We start from the raw sequence: 27,063 nt of genomic DNA, 5'->3' as shown, positions 1-27,063 counted from the left end.
CGCGCAGCAGGTGTGGACGCGAATTGTTTGTTGCGAGGCCAGCGTACAGCCGCGTGTGTGTGTGCGTCGCCACACATGCACACTGTGTCTCCTCCAGTTAGCGTGTCCCCACAAACTCAGAACAATACCTGTAAGTAATGCGCCTGAACATTTATTCGGAGTTTATACCATTGTGTCTGTGACATTAAGTGTAGTTGTCTTTTCCTGTTTTAGTATTTGTCGTCAAGACAATAAGGACGGTGGGGTCTCCGCTGTATTTTAATGCTCTGAAGGTATGTCATAATGTGTTATGTTTGCAAATGATTTGAAACATTTTGATATATTTGTTTAATAATTGTGTGACCAAATGACATGCTTGTTTTGTAGGGCTGCCTTCTGGCAGAATATTTATGGTCACTGTTTTTTCCCACATTTAGATTTCATTTAGATTATTTGGCCTTGTTTAGAATTAGTTTTATTTCTGATTAATTTGTTTTATTTCTGGTTTCTTTGTTTTGTTTTATTTTGTTCTTGGTTTTGTGGGCAAGGTGCAATATGACTGACGGGTACTAGGCAATCCAGGTGTAAATGGCTTGAATATTAGTGAGTTATTGGCTCCGTAAACTTGAGGCCCTCTTCTGTGATTTTATTGTATTATATCGCTTGCTGTGCTAATCCACTGGTGGAATTACACCATTGTTAGGATTCTTAAAGTGTGCTGTGCTTGTTTTATGCATGATGATTTAACTTGTTGAATTGGGTCTTGAGCCGTTAATTTCTCTCCTTTTAAACTGTTATTTATATGACGTACAAGCCAGTACCCTATACTTTGCACTTGATCCTGTGCTGTTTGATCAGTCTTTTTAAATAATTGTCCGACTTAAATAAATTGTTAATCTTTTGGAATCATCAGCCTCCCGTCCCGTTTATTCTGGATACATTTGGTGAACCTGATTGGCATTTAACTGTCTCGCTAAACTTTCGATCACTACATGAGGAAGAAGAGGAGGGACACCCTGTCTTCATAAATGTCACAGATATCTTACATGAAGAAGAAGAAGACTACAGTCTCCCACCTCATCAGCGATGTGCCTGCCACACCCTCAACTTGGTTGCCACAAGAGACATTGAGGATGCTTTGACCCAGTCAGAGCCCTTTAAAAAAATATCAAGATCAACAATGGGCAAATGCCAGGCACTATGGAACAAGCAACACAGGAGCACACAAGCTTCAGATATCATCAAAGACAAGTTAGGGTGCCAGCTGACAGTTCTCAGTCCAACAAGGTGGAACTCCACTTACCACGCCATGGAGCGCTTGAGTATCTTTATCCTGACAAAAGAACAAGACCTCCAGGAAACCTGTGAGAAGCTTCAGGTGACTCGCTTCAAAGCGGCAGAACTCACCTTCATACGGGAGTATGTTCAGGTAAATATTACCTTTATTTTGATGTTTTTAAGTTAATTAGGTGTTCAGGTGCTGTAATCCATGTATCTGTCTGAACATAAAGAACATAAACTACACACCTCCCAGTGAGCTTACTAGTGTAATGAATTTTTCTCCCAGGTTGTTAACTGAATGTTAAACTACTACTACTATTAGGATGATGATTATGAATAACAATAATAATTATAATTATACTTTTATTGATTATATTATTATTACTATTACGTTTGAGTAATTGTCATTTTTTTCCTTGTCTTTTTTCTGTGAATCTTTTAGGTTATGGCACCCCTGGCCAAGGCCCTTGACGTACTACAGTCCGACAGAATGGCTTACACAGGAGTGTTGGTGCCAACAATCTCGATTCTTGTCGAGAAGATGGAGCGGATGAAGCATGAGACCAACCTACATCACTGTTACCCACTGGTAGATGCCATCATCAATGGGGTGAAGCAGAGGTTTGGATACATTTTTCAAGATGCAAGGTTGCTCATAGCCTCTGCAGTTCATCCTATGTTCAGATTGGCCTACATCCCCAGTTCAAAGAAGGCTGATGTTGTTTCAAACCTGAAAGCAGAAGTAAACCAGCTTCAAACGCAATCTCCAGATGATCACATGCAGACAGATGGCGAGGACCCAACTGTTGACAGTGATGAAGTAACTGGATACTTCCCATCACTGTAAACAACAGTTCTGAATGAAGTGGACAGCTACTTGCAGTCAACTGAAACCAAACTTGTCAATGCATTCCAAAACCTGCCGATGATGAAGATGATCTTCCTGAAGTACAACAATGGAGTCCCTGCTAGTGCAGCTTGTGAACGACTCTTTAGTGTAGGAAAAGACATTTTCCGACCAAAGAGAAACCTTCTTTCCGATGCAAATTTTGAAAAGCTTCTTTTGTGTCGTGTGAACAAACACCTCTTGTGAGAAAGATCAGCCTGGCCACCTCATCCTCTAGTGAGGAGGAAACTTTGATATGCAGTGGCAGAAACTTGTTTACATTGAGAGATAGATCTCTTCCACACTCACACACACACAAACACACACACACACACACACACACACACACACACACACACACACACTGCTGTGGCTTTTGACTGAGAATGAACACACAAACAAAATGTTTCTCATGCTGCAGGATTTTCAGGAAGTGAATTTGAACCCTTTACTTCAGCAGCAGCTTTTACGTGACATCAGTGAGCATTGATGCATTTGTTATCATTCTTACTGTATACTGATGACAGATCCAACACACAACTCTTCCTGATATTTCACTACAACAGTGGACATGGGAACATTACTTTTTGAATCAACTTCATGGTAATTGCCTATGAAAGCACAAAGTTAAATGACATGAGAAAGGCTATAATAGCCAGATATAAACTTTGAACTTGATTCCCAAAAGCCTTACATAAACTGTAAGTGTATAAATATGTCATGTGTTTAATTAAGATAAGAGTTGACCCAGTGTCCTGGACAGATTTAGTTGCACATTATCTTTAATGGCATAGTTCAAAATAAACATAATAGAGCAGTTTGGAGCAGGTCTTTATTCTTTTACTACTGTGGTTTGAGTTAAGTTATTGAGTTTAGAGTTAACTTGCAGTCCGTCCTGCAAATGTGCCCAAGTTATTGAGCATACCCATGCAAACTCAGGTATGTGCGCACACACACACACACACAAACAAACAAACAAACAAACAAACATAGATGAACATACACACACTCTCAACACCTGCTTTTTGTTACTATGTGGAGCACGTTTTTTTTTTTTTGGTTTTTGTTGCCAAATTTTTGTGTTCTGGTTTTGGAGCAGTGAGACCACAGCGTATTGTTTAATAAACAATTGAATGTAACATTTTTGCCTGCTTATTTGTCTGATTGACAGTTTTATTGATCACTGAGATAGCTTTGCCTTGGAATGAAGTTGTTCCAATATAAAAAAAAAAAAATAGCTTCGATGTAGTTAAACTACTTTTGCCATGTTGCTGTAGCTTAGCTTGCTACATTTCTCTGGGGGGTAGCTTCGGTGTAGTGAAGCTTAATTTAATGTAGAGTAACTGGTAGCTTAGCTCACTACACTTTCCAAGTAGCTTGCCCAACACTGATAGTTTGTAACATGAATGCTGCATCATTTTATGAAGTTCACCAGGTGTTTATAAGGCAGGGGAAGAAAGTGGGCTGACCTTCAATTAAAAGCCCTTGTCTGGTCTCTTCACTTTTATTCATATACATTTCTTAAGATTTGTAAACCACCAGAACTTGACACAAAAACACATAAACAGCTTGACCTAGTGATCTCTGCAGAACTATACAAGGCCAGGTTGGAAGGCAGAAACTTTACTGAACAGCTTTTATTGTTTTATTTCTTTTCGTAACAGCTCCATCTTTTCAGACTGGTTTTGGGAATTGCTGAGAGACTCTCAGTCTGGAGAACGTGAAAAATTTCCACCCCTCACATAAATCAGTCGTACTATAGAAGCAGCAATATGCAGAACAGCCTCCAAGGTTTCACATCGTGTTTCTCTGTGTTTTTAACATCTCCTCCCCAGGGGCAAAAGCACACTGCACGCATCAAAACTATTTCACACTTATAAAGTCTCCTGCACAGTCACATTCCTGAGTAAAGGTGTAACTCTTCAGTCAGACTATGACAGATGTCACATTTTTGCTTGAGAACACACTGTGCCTGGATCTGTTTGTGAACCTGGATCACAAACTCTCACTCTACATTAAAGTAAATTAATAAATCAATGAGGACATTTATGCATGGAAGCTACAATACCATCAGTGAGCAACAAATAATCTGGTGAATTCAACTCCTGTCATCTTATTGCTCCTTCTCATGTGAGGAAAGTTGACAGCTTACTGTCAGTAGGAGTTGACCTTGTCACAGTTATGTATTTTCAGTGTTCCTCTCATGTTCCCTTCTGCCTTCCTCTGTGCTCCACCCTGTGATTCTCCTGTGTTGTTCTCTGTGTCCCTCTCCTGAGTTCCCCTCCTTGTCCCTCGCTATGTTCCACCCTGTGATTCTCCTGTGTTGTTCTCTGTGTCCCTCTCCTGTGTTCCCCTCCTTGTCCCTCGCTATGTTCCACCCTGTGATTCTCCTGTGTTTTTCTCTGTGTCCCTCTCCTGTGTTCCCCTCCTTGTCCCTCGCTATGTTTCACCCTGTGCCTCTCCTGTGTTCATCCCTGTCTTGGTTATTGTATTTTGTTCTCGTTGATAAAATTGTTCAGTGCTTCCTGTTTTATTTTGTAGTCCTTGCTCCCTGTGTGTTTTCACCCGTTGACTTCCTGCCCTCATCAGGTTCACCTGTTTGTCTTGTGCCACCTGTCCCCAGTTACTCATTAGTTCCAGTCTTTGTGTTCCCCCATGTGGTTGTTGGTACGTCGTTGTCATTTCTGGTCTGGTCCTGTCCGTCATCGAGATTCTGGTTCTGTCTGTTCTTGTGTCCCGTCAGCTCTCGTCACGTTACCCCGTAAGTTTGTATCCTGCCCTGTTCTGTGTTCCACTCGGCTTTTTGAGTGCGACTTTTGTTTTCCTGAAGATTTCTTGTGTTACGTTTACCCCCCCGCTAAATAAAATACACTTTTTGTTAAATCTTATTTAGTTTCTGCGTTTTGGTCCTCCCCTTCTCACGTCACCCCCCCACTCGAATCCTGACAGTACGAACCAACCCAAAATGGACCAAGCAGAGCTTAATGTCTTTTGTAGTAGGGTTTTTTATTTGGACTCCTTGGTGGACGAGCTGAGCACCGCAGACACCAAGCAGCGTGCAAAGCTCCTGGAGAGGATGGCACCGGTGCGGGATTGGCTTAAGGACAGACCCTGGGTCAGCCACTTTGTCCCGCACCTGGTGACCGTAGAGAGGAGACTAAAGGACATCCTCTCATCCCCAACTCCCCCTGCAGATCCCTACCTCGGCACCCGCCTGGCTTTTGGGGGCCCCCGCAGTCTGCGTAGAAACGCTACGACGCGGGGCGGGCACCGGAGGGGAGCCCCCTCACTCAGTTTCCATCCATCTCCACCAGTTATCAGGCGGCAACCTCAATACAGGATATCGTGGGTCCCGGCTGACGTCACTCATGTTCCGGCGTCGGGGATCCCGGCAGATGCTACCCACGTTCCAGCATCGGGGGTCCCGGCTGACGTCACTCATGTTCCGGCGTCGGGGATCCCGGCAGATGCTACCCACGTTCCAGCGTCGGGGGTCCCGGCTGACGTCACTTATGTTCCGGCGTCGGGGATCCCGGCAGATGCTACCCACGTTCCAGCGTCGGGGGTCCCGGCTGACGTCACTCATGTTCCGGCGTCGGGGATTCCCGCAGATGCTACTCACGTTCCGGTTTCGGAGGTCGCCGTTCCTGTTCCTGCCCCACGGTCGGTGGTTCAAGCAGTCGTCTCGCCAGTTCCTGTCCCTCAGCTGAGGGTTACGGCGAGCGGCTCTCCAGTTCCTGTTCCTGCCCCACGTTTGGGGGTTCAAGCAGTCGTCTCGCCAGTTCCTGTCCCTCGGCTGAGGGTTACGGCGAGCGGCTCTCCAGTTCCTGTTCCTGCCCCACGTTTGGGGGTTCAAGCAGTCGTCTCGCCAGTTCCTGTCCCTCGGCTGAGGGTTACGGCGAGCAGCTCTCCAGTTCCTGTTCCTGCCCCACGGTCGGTGGTTCAAGCAGTCGTCTCGCCAGTTCCTGTCCCTCAGCTGAGGGTTACGGCGAGCGGCTCTCCAGTTCCTGTTCCTGCCCCACGTTTGGGGGTTCAAGCAGTCGTCTCGCCAGTTCCTGTCCCTCGGCTGAGGGTTACGGCGAGCGGCTCTCCAGTTCCTGTTCCTGCCCCACGTTTGGGGGTTCAAGCAGTCGTCTCGCCAGTTCCTGTCCCTCGGCTGAGGGTTACGGCGAGCAGCTCTCCAGTTCCTGTTCCTGCCCCACGGTCGGGGGTTCAAGCAGTCGTCTCGCCAGTTCCTGTCCCTCGGCTGAGGGTTACGGCGAGCGGCTCTCCAGTTCCTGTTCCTGCCCCACGTTTGGGGGTTCAAGCAGTCGTCTCGCCAGTTCCTGTCCCTCGGCAGAGGGTTACGGCCAGCGGCTCTCCAGTTCCTGTTCCTGCCCCACGTTTGGGGGTTCAAGCTGTCGTCTCGCCAGTTCCTGTCCCTCGGCAGAGGGTTACGGCGAGCGGCTCTCCAGTTCCTGTTCCTGCCCCACGGTCGGGGGTTCAAACAGTCGTCTCGCCAGTTCCTGTCCCTCGGCTGAGGGTTACGGCGAGCGGCTCTCCAGTTCCTGTTCCTGCCCCACGTTTGGGGGTTCAAGCAGTCGTCTCGCCAGTTCCTGTCCCTTGGCAGAGGGTTACGGCCAGCGGCTCTCCAGTTCCTGTTCCTGCCCCACGTTTGGGGGTTCAAGCTGTCGTCTCGCCAGTTCCTGTCCCTAGGCAGAGGGTTACGGCGAGCGGCTCTCCAGTTCCTGTTCCTGCCCCACGTTTGGGGGTTCAAGCAGTCGTCTCGCCAGTTCCTGTCCCTCGGCTGAGGGTTACGGCGAGCGGCTTTCCTGTTCCTGTCCCACGGTTGCGGGTCTCGCCTGGCTCCGCTTCAGTTCCTGTTCCTGTTCCACGGTTGCGGGTCTCGCCTGGCTCCGCTTCAGTTCCTGTTCCTGTCCCACGGTTGCGGGTCTCGCTGGGCTCCGCTTCAGTTCCTGTTCCTGTTCCACGGATGCGGGTCTCGCCTGGCTCCGCTTCAGTTCCTGTTCCTGTCCAATGGTCGAGGGTTAGGCCGGCGCCGGGACAGCTGGGGCGGCGGTCGCTGTCGCCTCCTCCGGTGCCGCGACGGCAGCTGTCGTCTCCTCCGGTACAGCGACAGCAGCGTCATCGGTCATCTCCTCCTGACTGTCGACCTCAGCGTCAGCTGCCATCTTCTCCAGACCCTCCTGTGTCACAGCAGCAGCCTCAGCTGCTATCTTCTCCAGAGCCTCCTGTGTCACAGCAGCAGCCCCAGCTGCTATCTTCTCCAGAGCCTCCTGTGTCACAGCAGCAGCCCCAGCTGCTATCTTCTCCAGAGCCTCCTGTGTCACAGCAGCAGCCCCAGCTGCTATCTTCTCCAGAGCCTCCTGTGTCACAGAAGCAGCCCCAGCTGCTATCTTCCCCAGAACTCCCTTTGACTGGACTGCAGAAGCAGCTGATTTTCCCTGAACCCCTGGGCTCTGTTTCTGACCGGTCTCCGGGCCGCCCGCCCGAGCCCCCGGGCTCTGTTTCTGACCGGCCTCCGGGCCGCCCGCCCGAGCCCCATGCTCTGACTTTGACTGGCCTCCGGGTCGAGCCCCGTGCTCTGTTCCAGATTCCCACCCCTCTCAGTTTCATGTTTAGTCCTTGTTTAAATTCAGTTTTGGACCGTCTGGAATCCGGTCCTTAAGGGGGAGGTTCTGTCACAGTTATGTATTTTCAGTGTTCCTCTCATGTTCCCTTCTGCCTTCCTCTGTGCTCCACCCTGTGATTCTCCTGTGTTGTTCTCTGTGTCCCTCTCCTGAGTTCCCCTCCTTGTCCCTCGCTATGTTCCACCCTGTGATTCTCCTGTGTTGTTCTCTGTGTCCCTCTCCTGTGTTCCCCTCCTTGTCCCTCGCTATGTTCCACCCTGTGATTCTCCTGTGTTGTTCTCTGTGTCCCTCTCCTGTGTTCCCCTCCTTGTCCCTCGCTATGTTTCACCCTGTGCCTCTCCTGTGTTCATCCCTGTCTTGGTTATTGTATTTTGTTCTCGTTGATAAATTTGTTCAGTGCTTCCTGTTTTATTTTGTAGTCCTTGCTCCCTGTGTGTTTTCACCCGTTGACTTCCTGCCCTCATCAGGTTCACCTGTTTGTCTTGTGCCACCTGTCCCCAGTTACTCATTAGTTCCAGTCTGTATATAAGTCTTTGTGTTTCCCCCATGTGGTTGTTGGTTCGTCATCGTCATTTCTGGTCTGGTCCTGTCCGTCATCGAGATTCTGGTTCTGTCTGTTCTTGTGTCCCGTCAGCTCTCGTCACGTTTCCCCGTAAGTTTGTTTCCGGTCCTTCCTGTGTTCCACTCCTGTTTCATGAGTGCGACTTTTGTTTCTTGGAGATTTCTTTTGTTAAGTTTACCCCTGTTAAATAAAATACACTTTTTGTTAAACCTTATTTAGTTTCTGCGTTTTGGTCCTCCCCTTCTCACGTCACCCCCCATTCGAATCCTGACAGACCTGGTTGTTGACAGGGTTGTGTAGTTGAGAGACTTGTTGGTAACTCAAACATAGAGGGGCTGGTTTAATGCCTGTAGAGGGTTCACATTGATGAGTGATGCATCAGGCTAAAGTGAGATGGCAGCCTTGACAGGACTGTTACTAGATGTTAAGAGAAGAAATCAGGAGCTCAGGGGATCATGTCAGGATTTACATCATTTCTGGGTCTTGTCGTGAATAGAACAGATGTTTTGTATTTTTATAGTTACATGGGTCTGATCGGGTGCAAATGTTGCTGCCGCTATGAACTGTGGGATGTCATTTTCTCCTTTCCTTTCGTAAAGGATGACCCTGTGTTTCCTCTGCTAAAAGAGATAAAAAACAAATCAAATGGGAATTGCTGAGTGACTCTTAGTCTGGAGAACATGAAGAATTTCCACCCCTCACATAAGTCAGTAGTACTTTAGAGGCAACCATTTGCAAAACAGCCTACAGGTTATTATGACGTGTAACTCATAAAACATGGTGGTTTCTGATTGACATGTGGCATTACTCATTAATGTGAAGTTTAGATACAGTAATGTGCTCAAACCAGTTTAGACAAAGTAATGAACTCAAACCAGTTTAGACACAGTAATGTGCTCAAACCAGTTTGAAAACACGGGGTTTAATTGAGCTGAATTATTATAAGAGAGGAGCATCACAGAGTGAGACCCTGAATCTGAAGCAGAGCCGAGGTCTAATCAGAGAACATTTTCTCCCAGGTCCTCCAGATCACATCCAGAAGGCAAGAAGGTAAGTCTTTGTGTGTCCCTGTCTCTAACTCTGTCTCTGCATAGCTTTGCTGGGTTTCTGCTTCTCCAAACAAAGAGCAGCACTGAAGTCGGACAAGCACAGGAGCTGTAAACCCACTGTGTTTGTTCTGAGTCAGGTGTTCTGAGACAAGTGTTTTTATTCTGCTCAAGGCTAGATTAACAAAGAGGAAAAGTAGGGGACATCCTGTGGCCCCCACACCTCTCAATAGATGACAAAAGACATGTTTACTTCATGTTATTTAGCTCCATATGATTTCAGTTAATTTCAAGTTTCATGAACTATTTTAATTCTTCTACTATTTTTTGAGTTAGTGTTCCTTGACTATTACATTAATCAAGGTATTATTTCAAGTTAAGAGTAATTCTGTGTCTTCTGGAGGTTTTGGGAAGTAGTATACGTGCTGTGTGCCGTGGGGGTCAACAGCTTTTAGTCCCAGAGCTCCACAGGCGGTTCTTCATTGTAGTGTGATATCTCACTGACTGAGATGATATTGTTGAGCTCGTGGGTGTTTGAACTCAAACACAATCTGATGTAATAACACATATTAAACATGATGAACATTTGTACAGCCAGTCTCTGTATTGAGAGGCTGCTCCTCTGATGAACAGCAGAAAACTAACAAGATACTTACAAGCTAAGACTAAGATACAGAGAGGCTGCTGGTGTTTAGTTATCAGATCATTTCTACCTCAATGGGACAATACAGACAACTACAGTTACTTCTTATATGTGAAGGATCAATAAAACACAGCATCAACATTAGTAATTACAACCCATGACTTTAATCAACAAAGTAAAACTACTTTTATTTCTTTAAAACACAGATGTTTATGTATATGTATATTTTATTCATCACTCAAGTGTTTAGACACATTGTTGACACTGGTTTTAATCCTCCAACTGCAGCAGACAGGATTCATCACTTCATTATTTTATTTGGAAAATGCCACAAGTCAGCAAAATAAAATGTGAAGAGAAAGTGCAAGAAACTAGTGCTGCAACAACTAATTGATTCTAATTTCAACCACTTTCATAGTCATTAGTCGAATCTGTTATAATACACGGCACACATTGGCAACAGTTTCCGGAGTTAGGGGCAATAGACCAGCCAATCATGTGCCTTATGTAGGTCACATGACCACACTGTCTCCTGGAGTCAAAATTTGGAACAAAGAGACAAACATGACAAACTACAGCGAAGACAAGTCGTAATAAGTAGACTTTACATCAATAAGTACACTTTATATTAAAGTAAAAAATCAGAGCTTTTATTTTCTAAAGCATAACAACAATCCACTGAAAGATCATTGAGAGGTTTTGTGTAAATGTAGTCAGACACAGATTTAGCCCAGAGCAGCTCGCGTTGCTGTGAGTGACACAGGTCCCATTCAGGCACATTTAGCAGGACAAGCTAGTTTGACAAGTTTGATTATCCAGAATTAACTTAACAGATAAATCATTTTTACTCGTCATACATTTGACTAATAGCATTTTTTATGTAAGATACTAATATCCTTCTGACTGGTCAAAACAATGTCTTTGTTTGTTTTGAACACTCAAAACTCCAATTTCCTACATCTGCAATACTTTTGACTTTTGCGTGGGGGTTTCTCATTATAGATATCTACAGTTTAGTTGAATTATTACTCCCTTTAAGCCTTGTTTCAAATATCTACAATTTAATTCTGACCAGTTCACATGTAATTTAAGGCATCTCAAACTGAGGACAATTAAAGATGTATTGAATTATGACTATTCAGAATTGAATTGTAGATATATGAAACTGTATTAATGGTCATAATGAAGTTGCAGATACTTGAAATATAGAAAGAGCATTGTACAAGAAGACAAAGTTGCTTTTCAAATGTTCTGGATAGGATTAAATGTAGCACTTGAGTTTTTATCAGATTAATAATAATAAAATAATTCCACAGATGAATCAGTTATCGATATAATTGTACTTTGTAGCCCAACAAGAATCTAAGCAGTGAAACGTTCAAGTTACTGTCACAACACAGTTTTTATAGTTTTTATATTTACATTGAGGGGACCCTCTCTACGGAGGCCGCCATGTTTTTTTACATTAGTCCAGACTGGACAAACTAAACACCTTTTGAGTTTTTATGAGAACTGAAGCTACCACAGGTTCTCTTTCATTTTTGAAAGGAGAGGGTGAGGGGTGTTCAGCTGCAACATGCAATTTCAACACTCGATGTCACAAAATTCTACACACTGTACCTTTAATATGGTTGTGTGTGTCCTTTATTCACCTGTACTGGTTTTAAAATGTGTCATGTTTGGAGGCTGATCCAAACCAGACTGATGGACGTACAGTGAAGAGAGACTCAGTGGTGCTGGACTGTGTATTTCTGTGAAGAGTGATCATGAATGTGGTCTTTGTCTGCTGTGAGTCATCGTCTGAGACCAACTGGACTCAACAGAATTGAACTGAATGAGACTGAATTGATGGGATCAGGTGTCATTGTTCATTTTCAAACACTGGGCAGATTTGTGACGTGAAGGTGTTGACTGCGTGAGACTGTGTGTCCTCCAGCTCTCCGTCATCTGACGGCTCTCCTCCAACATGCTCCTCGTCCTGGTCTACCTGGCTGCACTCAGCCAGCTGTCTGCTGCAGGTAAGAACACACATGACTTCAACCACATGGCAGCCATTTTGAAACCCCACCCAAACTATGAGTTTAGGGACGTTAGCTGAACAGACAGAGGAACGATCAGCAGAATTATATGAGGTGAAGCAGGAAGATCATTATCAAGCTGAAGAGTTAGTGATAAGCTGTTGGTTGAGTCCACAGCTGCTGTGAGCTCTTTGTTCCATAACATATTTGCAGCTGTTGATGTGCTCCAACCTACTGATTGTCTCTCACCATGTCTCCATGTCAGCCTCTTCTACTCTGGACTTTCAATGTGCCATCAAGTTTTATGGAAGAGATTACAACAGAGCATACGTGAGTAAGATGCAGCTTGATGGTTGAAAACAGTTTGATGTCTTCCTCGATGTTTTGTGTCTGTTTTTGGTGGAGGGCGTTTCTCCAGACTGAGAGAACATGAGCACCACCAAGAGGCTCACTAAAGAAACTGACACTCAGGTTCAGTTTGTGTTTTGACAATTTTAATCTTACATTTTTTTTACTAGCTTCTATTATTACATTTCTGCTCTAACGATGTGTGATCTTTTAATTTGAACCTATTGTTTGTATCAGTTCTTATGGTCCTGCTCCTGATGCTAAAATGATCTGCATGTATTATACTGTTTATATTTTTTATTATTTTCTTGGCCTGTGTTAATGCTCCAGAGCTGCTTCAGAATTATTCCTTGTCATCAGTGAGTCCTCCTAAAAGAGACCAACAATATGTACACTTTATTGTTTTTATTGTTTGTGTGCAGAGCTTTGTATAAACAGTATATGGTCAGAGCGAGGTTAGAAAACTGTGTGTTTATCCAGCCTGGTATATCTGCAATGAAGATGTTGTATTGTTTTTCATAAAATGGATGAATTTGCTTTATTACTGTCCATGTGTGTGTTTTATATAAGTTTGAATGATTTACAGAACTGATTTTGTTTTTCGTACTTTGCATGTTGGTTCTTTCTTCACACCCATGTTCACCACCTTTCAAAATAAAGATTTAGTTAACTCAGTATAAAATATTGCAGCGCACAAGTGAACGTTGTGCTTTTACTTTGAAAATAAACAAGAAAATACTCTAGGAATGTTGTTGCTTTGACAGAGATCAGCAGCCACTACATCCGCGACTGTCTGTGTCAGTCCGATATGGTGAAATACAAGTAGTCAAATTATGAAAATGATCTGGTGGCGATCTTGACCCGTGGTTTGATCCAGTTAGAGACCACTGCTGTAGTTTATGTGAAGAGATATTCAACTGGTCTACAGACTGACTGTCAAGCTGCCAGCACAGTTCACGAGTGTCATAGATGTTTGTGGAATTAGCAGGTACATTATACACAGTTTTTACTTCATGACTAGTTTTACATGTGGTTTCTCCCTCATCCCAACAGGTGAACTTCACAAACACAAAAGCTGCACTTTGTTTCAAAGGCCATTACCCCGCTACACAAGAGAACGACTGCTTTGTTGTGATACCAAAGGGAACTCTCCAAAAAGTACAGTTGTTTAATAGAAACGATGTTGTACTTGCATCAGTGTATTCATTTCCTGGCCTCGTTGGCACATCATATTGCGAAATTCAGGTGCTATTCCTAAATCCATCAAATATGTTACAGGTGAGCTTTGTTCTGATTCATGTGAATGTCTGTTCTGAATAATCAAATAATCAAAGCTAAAAAAGTTTTTATAACAAACTTTTATTTCCCAACAATCAGAATTTCCTCTTTTATGTTTCCAGTTCAAACTTTCATTCCGTTACTTTGTCAACCAATCTATTGCCATCCTAACGGAACACGGTAGTTCATCAGCGGTAAGTACATGTACAACAAACAGTATTGTGGGGACACATTGATGATTAAGGACAGTATTTTTGATGGAGTGATGTCAGCAGGAGGGTCGGAGGACACAAGGGTACACACACACACACACACACACACACACACACACACACACACACACACACACACACACACACACACACACACACACACACACACACGGATCTTCCACCAGTTCAGCCCAGGGGTCTCATTTATAACCGTTGTAACACTGCATGTATCATCCACTGTGTGAAGTGATCGGTCCGATGGCTCTAAATATATAAATACTGTGGTGACACTCCTGCGAAATGCTGCGTGATGGATGCACGTGAATGGAAAGATGAGGAGACGAAGGTTCAGCAATGACTGATCAGCTGATATAGATCTGTGATCTTTGTGCTGAACTGAGTCCAGTATTAGATCGTCGGAACCGAACCATCCCAGTACAAACACAAGCATTTCATAATAATTCTGTTATATGTTATAGATTGGGGACATCAGAGTTGTCTCTAAATTTAATAATCCTGCAGTTTTGAATGATTCAAATATGAAAAGTTCCTCCACATTCTGACAGTGTGAAGCGATTATTTTTTTGCCTCCACCTTTGAATTTATTTCAGGCTCTCTATATCCTCCTCACTCAATATTTCTGTGAAATGTGCGCTCACATAAAACCTCATCAGACCGAAAACCCTTAGCTATTACTATAATTTAAAAAATTACCTCCAAGGCTCTAGGGTAAATTTTGACAGATACTGCTTATTGATTCAGTACTTAAACAGTAATATTAGATATAATGTAAATATAATGTGCTGAATTATAACAGCCCTGACCCCATTTGATGACAGAAACTTTACATTTTTACTTTCAAGAAGATTAAACTGAATTGAACTCTTCAGTCATCTAGCTGTAGTCGTCCACAGATGAAACAATTTTACTTCAGTTTGTCTAAACAGTTACGTTTGATTTGTTCGTGTTTGCGGCTCAGTCCCTGTCTTTGTTTGACTGTAAACTCTGTGTTGTTTTTCCTCTGCAGGATTTTACCCAGCTGATTGATGGTGTCTCACAGGTTGAAAAACTCAATACTAACCCAGTGACAAACATTGGTGCATGCAGACATTCAGGTTAGCAGTGCTGGCATTATTAAAGCCACATTAGATAATGTTACTGTTTCATTCTCTTATGAGTCAATACAATGATTTAATAATCTGTTTTTACCAGGTGCTGTTTATAAACCCAACACCACGACTTGTAATCCAGACAACTCCAGTGTAACCTGTAGTTCTCTCTTAGAAGTGACCGTTAACCCCTGTGGAGGAGTGTGCAAGTAAACACATCTCATTTATATTTCCAGTTATATACTTTTGTCTACTTTGTCCAATACTGATACAATATATGTTCATCCCCCATGTGTTAGGTGCCCAGAAGTGGCCACAAACATCACTTGCACCGTGACCGGCTCCACTGTTATCAATTTCTTTGGCAATGCTACCTCCATCCCAGATCGCTGTGCTTACACTCTGATATCACATTCGGGTGTGCAGCTGCTCGCTGTTTTCCAGGACCGCCGCCGTAAAGATGTTAGTCTTTTGGACCATGTGATCCTGCGTATGGATGGACCGGGTGTCAACATTAGCCTGGGACAAGGCGGTAGAGTTCAGGTAAGCCACCTATAGCCACAGGTTCATTTGGAGTGAGTGATGTGTCAGTGTTAGTGTGGACGTCAATTCGGAGTCAGTTCAGAGAGTCCAGCTGCTACTGTAGGATGAAGATTCCTCTGGTGTTTCATCTTTCCAACGTCTCCAACACAACCTTGATGTGATGGTTTTGAGTGTCATGCATTTGATGTTGGGTGGACAGCCCCTTTAAAGAAAGCAGAGCAGATTCATGTTATCTGTCATAGTCTCCTCTGCTCCTCTTGAACAACATCTGTCCACGTTCACTCACTCTCTGTCCTCATGTTCTGACAGGCTCCTTGGTCATGTGAGATGGTGGTTTTGATATGTAGATGAATTTATAGTCACTGAAAGAAGTCACTGTGAATCTTTTTCTGTGTTAAACCAGACAAGGATATTTCACTAACCTGAATCAATGGAATGCTTGAAAAATGCAGGAACCATTGCTGTGCAACAGCAGCTTTAATGGAGACCAAACGCGTTCAGTGAACATGTTAGAAGAAGAAGAAGGAAGATTCCTCTTTATTGTCCCACAATCACACACAGCACTACATGCAACATGGGGAAATTTGACCTCTGCATTTAACCCACCAGTGTGAACACAATACACACAGTGACCACACGGAGCAGTGGGCAGCCATGAAGGCGCCCGGGTTCGGTGCCTTGCTCAAGGGCTCAAGGGCACCTCGGCAGTGCCCAGGAGGTGAACCGGCACCTCTCCAACTTCGGTCCATGCTGGACTTGAACTGGCCACCCTCTGGTTCCCAAGACAAGTCTCTATGGACTGAGCTACTGCCTCCCCAATGTTCGTTACGATCGTAACTGTAACATGAATTTAAATATTATATTATTATATATTATTAATATATTATTATTAACGTCAGCGACAGAAAACAGAATCTGCTCGGTGTCGTGATTCCTTCGGTGTGTATCTGCTGCTGCAAATTAGTTGTATATGATATGATTAGATATATGTGATCTCTGGTCGACAAGGTTGGAAAGTCACTAAGTCATCAAGCAGAAACCAGGCTGATTATCATGCCTACTGCAGAGGCAGAGGTAAAGATTTCTACCTGATGTGTTTATCTCCTGCTGGCTGCAGAAGTAGCCACTAAGTTATGGTGCAGCAAGTCAGTGGAGAAAAGTAGCCAGCAGGGGGTCAGAGGGCATGTCCTCCTCTGTCCTCCTCTCTGTGTCATCTGTCCTTCATTTTGTCCTCCTCTCTGTCCTCATCTCTTTCTTATATCCTCCCTCTGTCAGTCCTTCTCCCTGTCCTCTTTTCTGTGTTGTCATTTGTGCTCTGTCCTTCTCTGCTCCTCTCTTTGTCATAGCTCCTCCTCTATCTGTCTTTCTAACTGAAATTATCACTTCGATTACAATCAGTTTTTGTCATAGCTTCTTAATAACAGTTAGCTTGTAGCTTAAGCACATTGCTGTGGATGCAGACTTTGGATCAACAGTTGAAACTTTAGTTTTTGTGTTTGTTAAACAGCTGGTTTTTACTTTTCACTGAACAAAAACTAACAAGTATGGTTGTCTTCAGTTCAACCAGTTCACTGTGTTCACCACAGTCTCTGCTCTAATCGCTCTGGGTGTGTTAAAATTACATAATGGATAATGTCACCCATCAAACAGCCAGAATTAGAGATAATGTCTTTTCCCTCATACAATACCGTCCCAAATAAAGCCCTGTTACCTTCTTCAGTTCAGGTAAATAAAGGCTCTGGTCACTATTTGAGGAAATGTATCTATAAAATAATTGGCATCATTGAATCGTCGGCTGTTTGGTTGAAGGCTGGCACATCTACACGTCCAAACCAGACAGAGTGGAGAGGAGAAGCAGTGGCGTGGACTAAAGTGTTGAGAAAACAGTCCTGTCAGTTGTGTTAGTCACCATTCAACCAGCAGTGTTCTTCGCTCTGTCCCTGTGCTGTGATGCAGCTGAACAGCACAACACTGAGCCTCAGCAGCTCGCCTCTGTCTCGTCACGGTGTGGACTTCTACAAGGACCAAACTGGAGTCACCGCCAAGTTCAACCTCTCCAAATACACCACCTCTGTGTTCTTTGACGGCTACACTGCACAGATCCACACGACAGGTACAGACAAACTGCATATGATAAGAATGAACATCAGTCTACAACTAAGACTTTTTAAACTGAAACATTACATTACATCCAGTTATATGTTCATGGGAAAGGTTTAAGTTTACACAGCACTGAAGAGAAATTAGACAGTAATCATTAGACCACTAGAAACCTCTTGGTTTCAACTTAAAACCTTAATCAGCCTCTGTGAATCACACACATTAGAAAAGAAGAGAAAATTGTAGGTACAACAATGATACAAACAAAAACACCAAACATGTTGGATGTAACAAACCGAGATCATGATTTTGGTCCAGTTTTATTTGTTTGACATTTCAAATGTGAATAAGGTTCTGTGCATATCCAGAGCAAACCACTTTCAATCTGTGGTCGTCAATTTAAAATGGTGGCTCTAATTTCACTGAGACGTCAGAGTTGGAGCTTTGCAGGCCAAAGACAGCCAGCAGTGAAATTCAGACAGAAATACAGAATCTCAAAACGTGAGCTCTGCAGCCCTCTGACATTTAACACCAGTTGATAAATATCTTTTATTCTGAAGTAAGTGAAATTGAAGGATTCATTTTATAATTTATGTTTGACTGACGTCCAAACGTTGACCGTCAGTGGTGTGATGGTGACGTCCCAGCTCTGTTTGCATCTTCAGGTGTGATCATTCTGAGGCTGTTAGAATCAGTGGATGACAGATGTCCTTTAAAGAGCAGCCATGTGCATCCAGTCTGACTTTTATTCGTCTGACTAATAATCTGTTCACATCGTCCAGTTTTAGGTAAACCCAACATGATGGGTTTATGTGGTAACTCCAGTGGGCCTTTGAGTGAAGTGAGGACCGAGTTCAGCTCCAGAAGGTGAGACCTGGTCACTACCTGAATGTCCCACTGACGGCTGCACATATACAAACCACTGGGTAGTGTATGAGTGTGTTTATGTGAATGAGTCAGGCCCAAGGGAACACCCCTGACCCTCTGCTGTTTGCCTCCCCTCTCCAGCTGTAAGAGGAATTACTCTGAATCTGCAGACAGAACCATCAACTGCACCAGGATGACTGAGCGGTGAGCAGAAACACACCTGAACACACACTGAGTTCTCAAAGAGTTGGTGTTGCTCTTCGTCTCATTTTTGTCTATGAGGAAAATGACTTGCTCCCTTTGATGTGGAACAGAACAAAGTACATTTACTCAAGAGTGAAGATTGTTTTTCTGTTCTACAGTTCTGTTTACCTGCAGATTCACTTTACGAATATTAAGTATATATATTGATGATATGAATGTACTTGAAGTGCTTGCTCATTGTGGGAACTGTTGGTTAGAGATAATATTGTGACTTGGCGCTATGCAAATAAAATTGAATTGAATTTAATGCTTGTGTAAAATCTGAATACAGGATTTTGACTTGTAGCCAAAGAGTTATTCTATGTGGTGTTGTTACTTTTAATGAATTGTATGATCTTAGAGCTTCTTCCATAACACACCTGCACTCAGACGACCCATCTTTTTATCTCAGGACCTTTTTAGTGTTTGTGTTGACAGGAATCAAGATTCTGTTTTAGCTCAGCAGACATGACACTTGCCCTGGGATTGTACAGAATTGGACAAAGCTCTGTTGACCAACAAACCTTCATCTTTCACTGACCTTGATTTTTCACCCACGTCGATTGAACTTTAACATTCTATCTCCAACAACAGCTGTAACCTCCTGATGGAGGCGCCCTTCACCACCTGCCACAACCACACCCACCCAGAGCCCTTCATCACCGCCTGCACCAACACTCTGTGCAAATATCCTGTGGTGGATGGTTTCAGCCAGTGCCAGTTCCTGGACGCTTATGTCAGAGCCTGCAACTTCCAGACCAATGACACACTGGAGGGCTGGAGGTCAAAGGCCGGCTGCTGTAAGACCTTCACCATCACTTCTCTTTTCAAAGCATTCCTAAGTCAGAGTGTGTTTTCATATTTCAGAGATGGAACAACTACATTTAGTTCAGCTGTGTGATCGTCTCACACTGTCCATCAAGTCATCAAGAGGTTGATAACCATCTGTCGCTACTGTATATCTGACTGACTCTAAATAACAGTTTTGTCTGATCCTCTCAGCCCCCCCCCAAGCCTTCTGTCAGGACACCCTCTGCAGTGCCCATGAGTTCTGTGCTGAGAACATCAGTGGTGGAACCAGTTGCTTCTGTCGGGCCATTTTCGCCTCTAAATACAGATCAACAGGTGCTTTAGGTAAGGAGGCTGTCTCAGGGAGAAGTGTTCCACAAGTGTACCACTACAGTCGGATGTTAGAATGAGAGTGTAAAAACATGAATTCATTTTATGAGCTGAAAACACAGCATCTGAAGAATTATGGAGGAGACAACTGCAAAAGGGCCCCAGACACGATGAGCCTGGGTTTGCTTCAAAGCTCAAGAGCTTTTTATTCATCCTGAATTTGTTATAAATTAGCAGTAAATTATTGTCTCTGTCTCGTTGTATCTTGTAGGCAAATTCTGTGTCACAATCTCCTTTAAAGGGTTTGTGTGTAGAATTTAGTGACATCTAGTGGTGAAGTTACCGCTGAACACCCCTCACCTCACCCTCCCTGTCCAAACATGAAAGAGAACCTGTGGTAGACTTCAGCTGTAATAAAAAATCATAAGGTGTTTGGCTTGTCCTGTCTGTACGACTGTAAAAAACATGGTGGCCTCCGTAGAGAAGACAATTCATATAATTTAGATGAAAACAGTAGGGTTCTTCTATTCAGTTTCGGCCAATTGATCCTTTCACCTAAATCTTACACACTGGACGTTTAACACATAAATTGTTTTAGTATAAACTGAGCTCTTTGCCTCTTCTTATTTCCTGAACTCAACTCAACCATTTCTGAGCTTGTGTATTGAGCTTCAGTCTTTGTTTCATTGCCCTTGTCTGTGCTGCTGTTCAGGCGACCCAACGGTCTGCGATCAGAACTCTGCTTCAGTCTCCCTGGTTGGTTGTCTCCTGAAGGAAAAAGGCATTGACTACTCTGAGCTACACCTTAACAACCAGAACTGCAGAGGTCAGATGAACAATGTGACCCAAATGGTGACCTTCAAATTCGACACTAGCAATCCGTGTGGGACGGTGGTCATGGTAAGCGTCTCTCCTCCAATTGATTCGCACTTTCAGTGTTTGTGGTCCATGAGTGGATTAATGTGATCGTCTCTGCAGATGAAACCTCATGCACTCACACTGTCTGACTCCCTGTGACCCTGCAGGCCAACAATAGCCATATTATGTACAAGAACTCCATCGTGGTACAAAACAGCTCCAGCATCATCACTCGCCAAGACCACGTCAATATCGACTTCTCCTGTTTCTACAACCAGCCGGACATCAGGAGCACAACCTTCAGAATCATAGACAGGTCAGTGGTTGACCAGCTTCACCTGTGAAGTCAGAACTGTCAGTCACACTTTTAACAAACCGATGTATAATTAATAAAACTGGAGAAAGAAGTGGACAAACACTGCCACAAGTGTGTAGTCTGACCCGTTGACTTGATTCTGGCCATAACATGTTTTCTTTCAAATATCTGATGAAATCTCAGCAGCAGCTTCAGATCTTCAACCATTAGATAAAGCAGAGTTTATCATTAAGACAATAATGATGAACAAAAAACCAGGATTAAAACATCCCTTAAATCCTTAAAACATTCCATGCATATGCACAAAAGACAACTCTGAGTATAAACTCACGTATGTGCTCTTTCCCTGGAATATCCCAGTAATCTATCCCCCTTGTCTGAAATTTTACTTTAGCAGTTTAATAAATACAGCCCTAAAGAAGAGACATACTCCTCTAATGGACTTGTTGATCATTTAATTTGTGTTATTAGAAAGGTTGTAACAATTCACCTTACTTTAGACAGCTCTAAGGGAAAGTACAATACGCTAATTTCAAGGAGCGGCGGACCAGTCTCCAGTTGCTTCCAAATAACTAGTCGGCTACACGAAATGATCAATAACGCCCGAAGAATGCTGAAAACATCCACGATAAACACGCATTAACTAAAAAGCAAATTATCATCAACGAAAAAACAAAGTTTGAGGGGAAAACAAAGTGTATTTAAAGCCCAAACAAATTAAATATCAAACCGCGGCGGCAATATACAAACATGGTCACAACAGCAAATAAACAATAGTTCTCCTGGGATGACAGAGTGCACAAAACAACATCTACAAAGTGAAAAGTCCACTGAAGGTTTGTCTAAATTAAGGATAAATAATATTAATAGGGGAAAACAATGGCGAAACGTGACGGTCCACCCGCTGTTGGAAAACTGCACGATCTCACCCCAGTCCGTTCGGCATCCGGGCTCCGCGATCTGGTTATCGGATGAGAGTTTATTCCAAAACGTTTATAATCCACTGTCGAATGCAGGATTCCTTCGACAGAGGCTCTCTTTGAAACCCGTGGCGACCCCCAAACAAAAGACTGCCTCTTCCCCGTCTCGTTGTGCCTCGCTCCTCGCTCGCCGCACTTCCTGTTACTTCCTCCCTCACCCTTTTATAACATTTGGTTAGATAATAAATACCTATACAAAAACACAAAGTCCATGTTACACCTCTGGCCGTGTGATGTTATTTCTCTGATATCTTTTTGTACGTTCTTCAAATGCAAAAAAACAATAACACAAACAATATGATTATTGTAACATTTGTGGTAGGCAAGTGAGAATTACAAGGTTTACATGCTCTAATGTTCAGAAAATACATCGCTTTAGTGTTGATTGCTGCTGCTCCTCTTATCAGCCTCTGTCTGAAACATTTGGTTTTAGCTCCGGTCTCTTTAAGGCCCCCCCTCCCAATAGAGCCCAGTCTGCTTCAATAGGGTAGCTGGCCTTCTCTGCCTCAAGCACTTCAAATACATGGAAGAAATGTTGTCCTCCACTCTTGCTTTGCCTGGCTTTATTAGGGGACGTGCATTAAACAAATGACTTGACATTATGATGAAGAAGGTTGGAGGAGGAGGAGCTTCAGTGTTTTCTGTTTGGAAGTGGAGCTCCCTTTACCACAGATTTTAGGCTTTTTAACTTTGCAGAAGGTTTATATTCACAAAAAAATAATAAAATACACTAAAGGAAACAAACATGAAAATATTTCTCCTTTAACATAAGAAGAACGAGGTTCACTGTGTGTGTGTGTGTGTGTGTGTGTGTGTGTGTACTCTGCAGCTCTGTGGTCCAGCAGATTATATCTGGAGCTTGGAATTACACTCTGACAATGAAGGTCTACAGTGACGCCGGCCGCACCAAAGTCATTGAGCCGAGCACCGATGTCCAGCTGCAGCAGATTGTCTGGGTAGAGCTGAAGACGGACGGGCTGGATGGGAAACTCATGGCTGTCGTGACCGACTCCTGCTGGGCTACCAACGAAAAGTCACCCAATGCCAGTCTGAGATACAACCTGATTGTTAATGGGTGAGGGACACGGAGGTGGAAGCCAGTCTGAATGTTTCATGATTGCTGACATTTCTGAGTGAGAACTTTCTGTAAATGAATAAGAAGCGAGGTTTCATCAAGAAACCTGCTTTTGACTCAATTTGTTGAATCAGAAGGCAAAGTCTGGTCCTTCCTCACTTCTTCTCCTCTGTCAGTTATCTCTCAGCACATGTGTAGTGTTTGCATATATATGTATATATATGTATAGTATAGTATAGTCATAAGATCATGCTGCCTCAAAGAGCGGTAATTCTCATTATCAGTTTCCATTGTGAGAAAATAGCAGAAGAGATGTTCAGGGGATCAAACCTGTGACTCTGACACAGATGCTGATGTCTGTTGTGTCTTCCTGCTTCTCTGCAGCTGTTCCAATCCTGCTGACCAGACAGTGAAGATGATGGACAACGGACTGGGAACATCCAACTACTTTTCCTTCAACTTGTTTGAGTTCTCTGGGAAGAGCAGTGACGTCTACCTGCACTGTAAAGTGAAGCTGTGTGTGAAGAAGGGCAACACCTGCACCAAGGTATGCTTCTCCCTCCAAATCAACCCACAGATCAGAGCAGCTCAACCCACACAAGAGCTTTTTCTTACATGATCAATAGGCAAAGACAGAGGATTTGAACAACAAGCTGAAGTCTAAAACTTCATCTCTGTGTTTTTGTGTCAGAGCTGCGGAGATAAGAGAAGACGCAGATCTACCAGGGCTAGATATGAAGACGGTAACCCAGCCTTCATCTCCATGGCCTGGACTAAATAGGTAAGACACTGTGCTGTACTGCTGGCAGGTGATGGTGGAGGTGTGGTCACTCTTGTTTTGATGTGGAACGTGACAGTGAGGACAGGAGGGTTTCACTGCTCGACTGAAAACAGAATGAAGAGTGAACAAGTCGGACAAATCACTTCTGTGATTGCTACACCTTGATAGAAAATACGTGGTCTTCAGACAGCAGCGACTGAAAACTAATCCTAGTTTGTTCTGGCTCTCGTCTCAGGTTGTTTCCATGGCGACTCGGACTGACTGAAAGGCTGTCGACCTCCTGACTGACTCCAGACTCCTGATCAAGAGCCTGGATGTCTGAATCCCTTCGGTTTTAGATTCAACGTCTCCTGAAAAGATCAGCTCAGTTTTGTTTGCTGTGACACCATCCATACTAACAAACAGTTGTGCATGGACAGATTCAGTCCGCTGTAGTTTGTGAGGTTGATTGAGTCGAGCTAGGAGCAGCAAACGACCTGATGAAACAACAGGTAACATGAAGTGTCAGAACGTGTAGCTTCATCAGAACATTCATAATAAGCTGAGCTGATCTTTGACGGAGCGTCTCTCAGCTCCATGCGTTGCTGTAGCTTCCTCAGTCATTTACACTTGACACGGAGCAGACGGCCAGCATCATCACAACAGAGTTTGTGCGAATGAGGCTCAGTGCTCATGTTTGATAACACACATCAGTGCCCAGACTGGGGAAAAGCCACAGTACACCTCCATCATTCAGCCCCTCCAGGATCTCACACACTCTTCTGACATTATTGAGGCTCAAAACATGAGCCATTTTTCTGCAGTAAAACATTCTCAAAGAAACTGAGTGCTGACAGATGATGAATGAACTCCTGGAGAGACTGACTTAAAAACATATTTTAACACGGTGAAGGGAAATGTATTATAACCAATTTATTTTCATCTATCTTACATGTACACTCCTAGAACACAACCATTAATATCACAATATTTGGATAGAGGACTGTTAACAGTGTTAAATGAACACTGGGTCATCTGGGTGCTGAGCAGTGAGAAGTTCTGTCAGCATCCTGGACTTTAACTAAGTGGAACCAAAGACAGGATCAATTGGTTCTCAGTCGCAGGCCTCATGTGATGTTCTATCCCGTACAATGATGAGTGTGACTTTACCTCTACCATACTCTTGTCACTTTTATTGTGTTTTTGTTTGTTAAGCATAAAAAAAAAATCATAAATAAAGGGAATTTGGGTGAAGGACAAACATGGGTCTGTGTGTTTTCATTGATTAGATATGACTTTAAAGTGTCCACACGTCTTTTATTGTTCTCGTCCTTATTGTTTTTTTCTCTGCTGAGATCAGACTCATGTATGATGAGTGCGGCTGAAGCGGCGGGAAACTCTGGCAGAGGTAGAGCAGGGAGCAGAGCTGTGGTGATCAAACTGTGTGAGCTGCAAAGTCAGTGTCTATGCCTCAGCTTCCTCTTCTCTCCCCATCAATATTCAGTTTAACTCAATTTTATTTGTGTAGAGACCTTAAAAATGATAGAGAAATAAAGCAGTTCTTTAAGCATTTTGGTGACTGTGGAGAGAAGAAACTCTTTAATTGGGGGAAATTCTGGCAGAAAAAGATTCAATGTGGGCAGCCGTCTGCCTCGGCTGGTTGGCATGAGCGGAGAAAAATGGGGAAGGGAGAGGAGGAGGACGAGGAAGGAGAGCAGGAACCACCATATCTAAGTTCTGTCAGACAGGTCGTTATCATGAAAATATTGAAAAGTGTTAGGCAGCACCAGTTAATATATGGGATGGTTCTGAGCTCACTTGGTCCAGCCCTAACTATAAGCTTTATCAAAAAGTTTAGGTCTAAGCTTAAATGTAGAGATTGTGCCAGCTTTTGGACCAATTGAAGGCTTTTCACAGACTTCCTGGAGCATGCTGGTGATAAAGAGATCCAGTCTAGGTAAAGAAAGCATGGACTAGTTTGTTAGCCTCCTTTAGAGGAAGGATGTTTCTCAAGAATCTGGTAAATCTGGAGGTTCTAGTAAATTCAATACACATGTAGGCAAGAGTCTTCTCGTAGGTCGGCTGAGCTCTATGGGGAAGTTGGTTCGGTGTTTTACTAGTGTCATGTGAGGAGTACAGTAACTGGATCTTTGCATTAAGAAAATAACAAGAAGAGATATTAAATGAAATATTTTCCTCCACACCATCTTCACAACTTTCAGAAATCAGGTCTTTCTTTTCTCTCTTTGTGGACACACATGGAGACCACACATGAAACTTTGAAGTAAAAATTTAATTTATTTCAGTAAATTAAATCATTCAGAAATATGTTCTTCAGTTTATCTATAATGTTTGTAGTGTATGGATGTGTGAATATGTCAAGGTTCAACTGAACCAAATGCCTAAACAACCAAAATCCAAACAAACCAACCAACCCAGGGAGGGAAGAGAGAGTGAATGGTCATGCACCCAGAGGCTGCATCTCCGTATGAGCCATAGAGAGATGCAGGAGCGCAGGAGGTGAGGTGTGTATTCATTACTGCCTCCGCTTTTATAAATGTCATGTATCAAGGAGAAAATCCTTTGGTGTGGTGACATGTGTGGTTTTGAGTGAACTTTAATAGACACTGTCTCTTGTCCTCTCTGGGGCATAGTGCAACAGGCTGTTGTGTTTGGGAAGTGCAAGAGCTTGGTGAAGGTCAAAGCCTTCCCTCCCTAGACATCACAGATATTGTTGTGAAAACTCAGTTTCAATCTTGGTCAAAAAATTCAGTCGAATGAAAAACAGGAGGGGTGTATATCAAATCTATTCAGTCACACAGTCAGTCAATATTCCAATCAGTGTAAGTTACATAGTGCAAACCAATGTAAGATTGTAATGGATGTGTCACACTGTACAAACTGAATTATTCTAACACCAACAATGTGTGTGATGGAGTTCTAGCGCCCTCTTTCATCCGGACATGTACAACAACATTTTGGGAGAAATTTGTTTTCACTGAGGACTAATGCCAATCATGGTGTGATCAGTTGTGATTCATTCTCAGTAACTTCTCACATGTCATTTACCTTCAGTTTAGGATATGTGTCAAGAATATGTGGCCTGTGGCTTTACTTGAGCCCATTTTCCTTGACAACATTCAGTTTATTTACTTTTCATATTTTGTCTGATCTTTAGATTTTCCTTTATTGGTTGTTTCTTATGTCATC

General features: G+C 43.5%; 2 protein-coding genes across 4 annotated transcripts; both read left to right on the top strand.

The window, feature by feature from the left end:
* Positions 1-981: 981 nt before the first annotated feature.
* LOC138409135 (uncharacterized) lies at positions 982-3,163 on the top strand. The gene is made up of 2 exons (XM_069525815.1): positions 982-1,408; positions 1,703-3,163. Exons 1-2 carry the CDS (start codon positions 1,160-1,162, stop codon positions 2,105-2,107), a joined length of 654 nt encoding a protein of 217 aa, XP_069381916.1. The 5' UTR covers positions 982-1,159; the 3' UTR covers positions 2,108-3,163.
* Positions 3,164-9,228: 6,065 nt separating this feature from the next.
* LOC109624932 (pancreatic secretory granule membrane major glycoprotein GP2-like) lies at positions 9,229-25,114 on the top strand. Of its 3 annotated transcripts, none has more exons than XM_069525801.1 (19): positions 9,229-9,388; positions 11,917-12,045; positions 12,311-12,375; positions 13,447-13,671; positions 13,794-13,865; positions 14,911-14,998; positions 15,096-15,201; positions 15,292-15,535; positions 17,492-17,648; positions 18,418-18,502; positions 18,644-18,706; positions 19,340-19,545; positions 19,748-19,879; positions 20,577-20,764; positions 20,890-21,038; positions 22,848-23,093; positions 23,478-23,640; positions 23,785-23,874; positions 24,110-25,114. In XM_069525801.1, the coding sequence occupies exons 2-18, from the start codon at positions 11,994-11,996 to the stop codon at positions 23,872-23,874; spliced, it is 2,331 nt and encodes a 776-aa protein (XP_069381902.1). In that variant the 5' UTR covers positions 9,229-9,388; positions 11,917-11,993; the 3' UTR covers positions 24,110-25,114. The 3 variants fall into 3 exon arrangements, with proteins under 3 accessions (XP_069381902.1, XP_069381907.1, XP_069381912.1); XM_069525806.1 differs by having other exon boundaries at positions 9,242-9,380; XM_069525811.1 differs by having other exon boundaries at positions 9,279-9,388; positions 11,964-12,045.
* Positions 25,115-27,063: the final 1,949 nt, after the last annotated feature.

The sequence above is a fragment of the Paralichthys olivaceus genome, chromosome 1 (assembly GCF_024713975.1).
Source record: "Paralichthys olivaceus isolate ysfri-2021 chromosome 1, ASM2471397v2, whole genome shotgun sequence".
NCBI lineage: Eukaryota > Metazoa > Chordata > Actinopteri > Pleuronectiformes > Paralichthyidae > Paralichthys > Paralichthys olivaceus.
The sequence above is the reverse complement of the archived record's forward strand: the minus strand, read 5'-3'. Positions and strand labels throughout refer to the sequence as shown.

Excerpts from the sequence above, each read along its gene's own strand:
- LOC138409135 (XM_069525815.1), top strand. The coding sequence starts at position 1,160 with ATGGGCAAATGCCAGGCACTATGGAACAAGCAACACAGGAGCACACAA. Across the intron at positions 1,409-1,702 it reads TCATACGGGAGTATGTTCAG|GTTATGGCACCCCTGGCCAA; the intron begins GTAAATATTACC and ends TGAATCTTTTAG.
- LOC109624932 (XM_069525801.1), top strand. The coding sequence starts at position 11,994 with ATGCTCCTCGTCCTGGTCTACCTGGCTGCACTCAGCCAGCTGTCTGCT. Across the intron at positions 21,039-22,847 it reads ACCTTCAGAATCATAGACAG|CTCTGTGGTCCAGCAGATTA; the intron begins GTCAGTGGTTGA and ends TGTACTCTGCAG. Across the intron at positions 23,641-23,784 it reads AGGGCAACACCTGCACCAAG|AGCTGCGGAGATAAGAGAAG; the intron begins GTATGCTTCTCC and ends TTTTTGTGTCAG.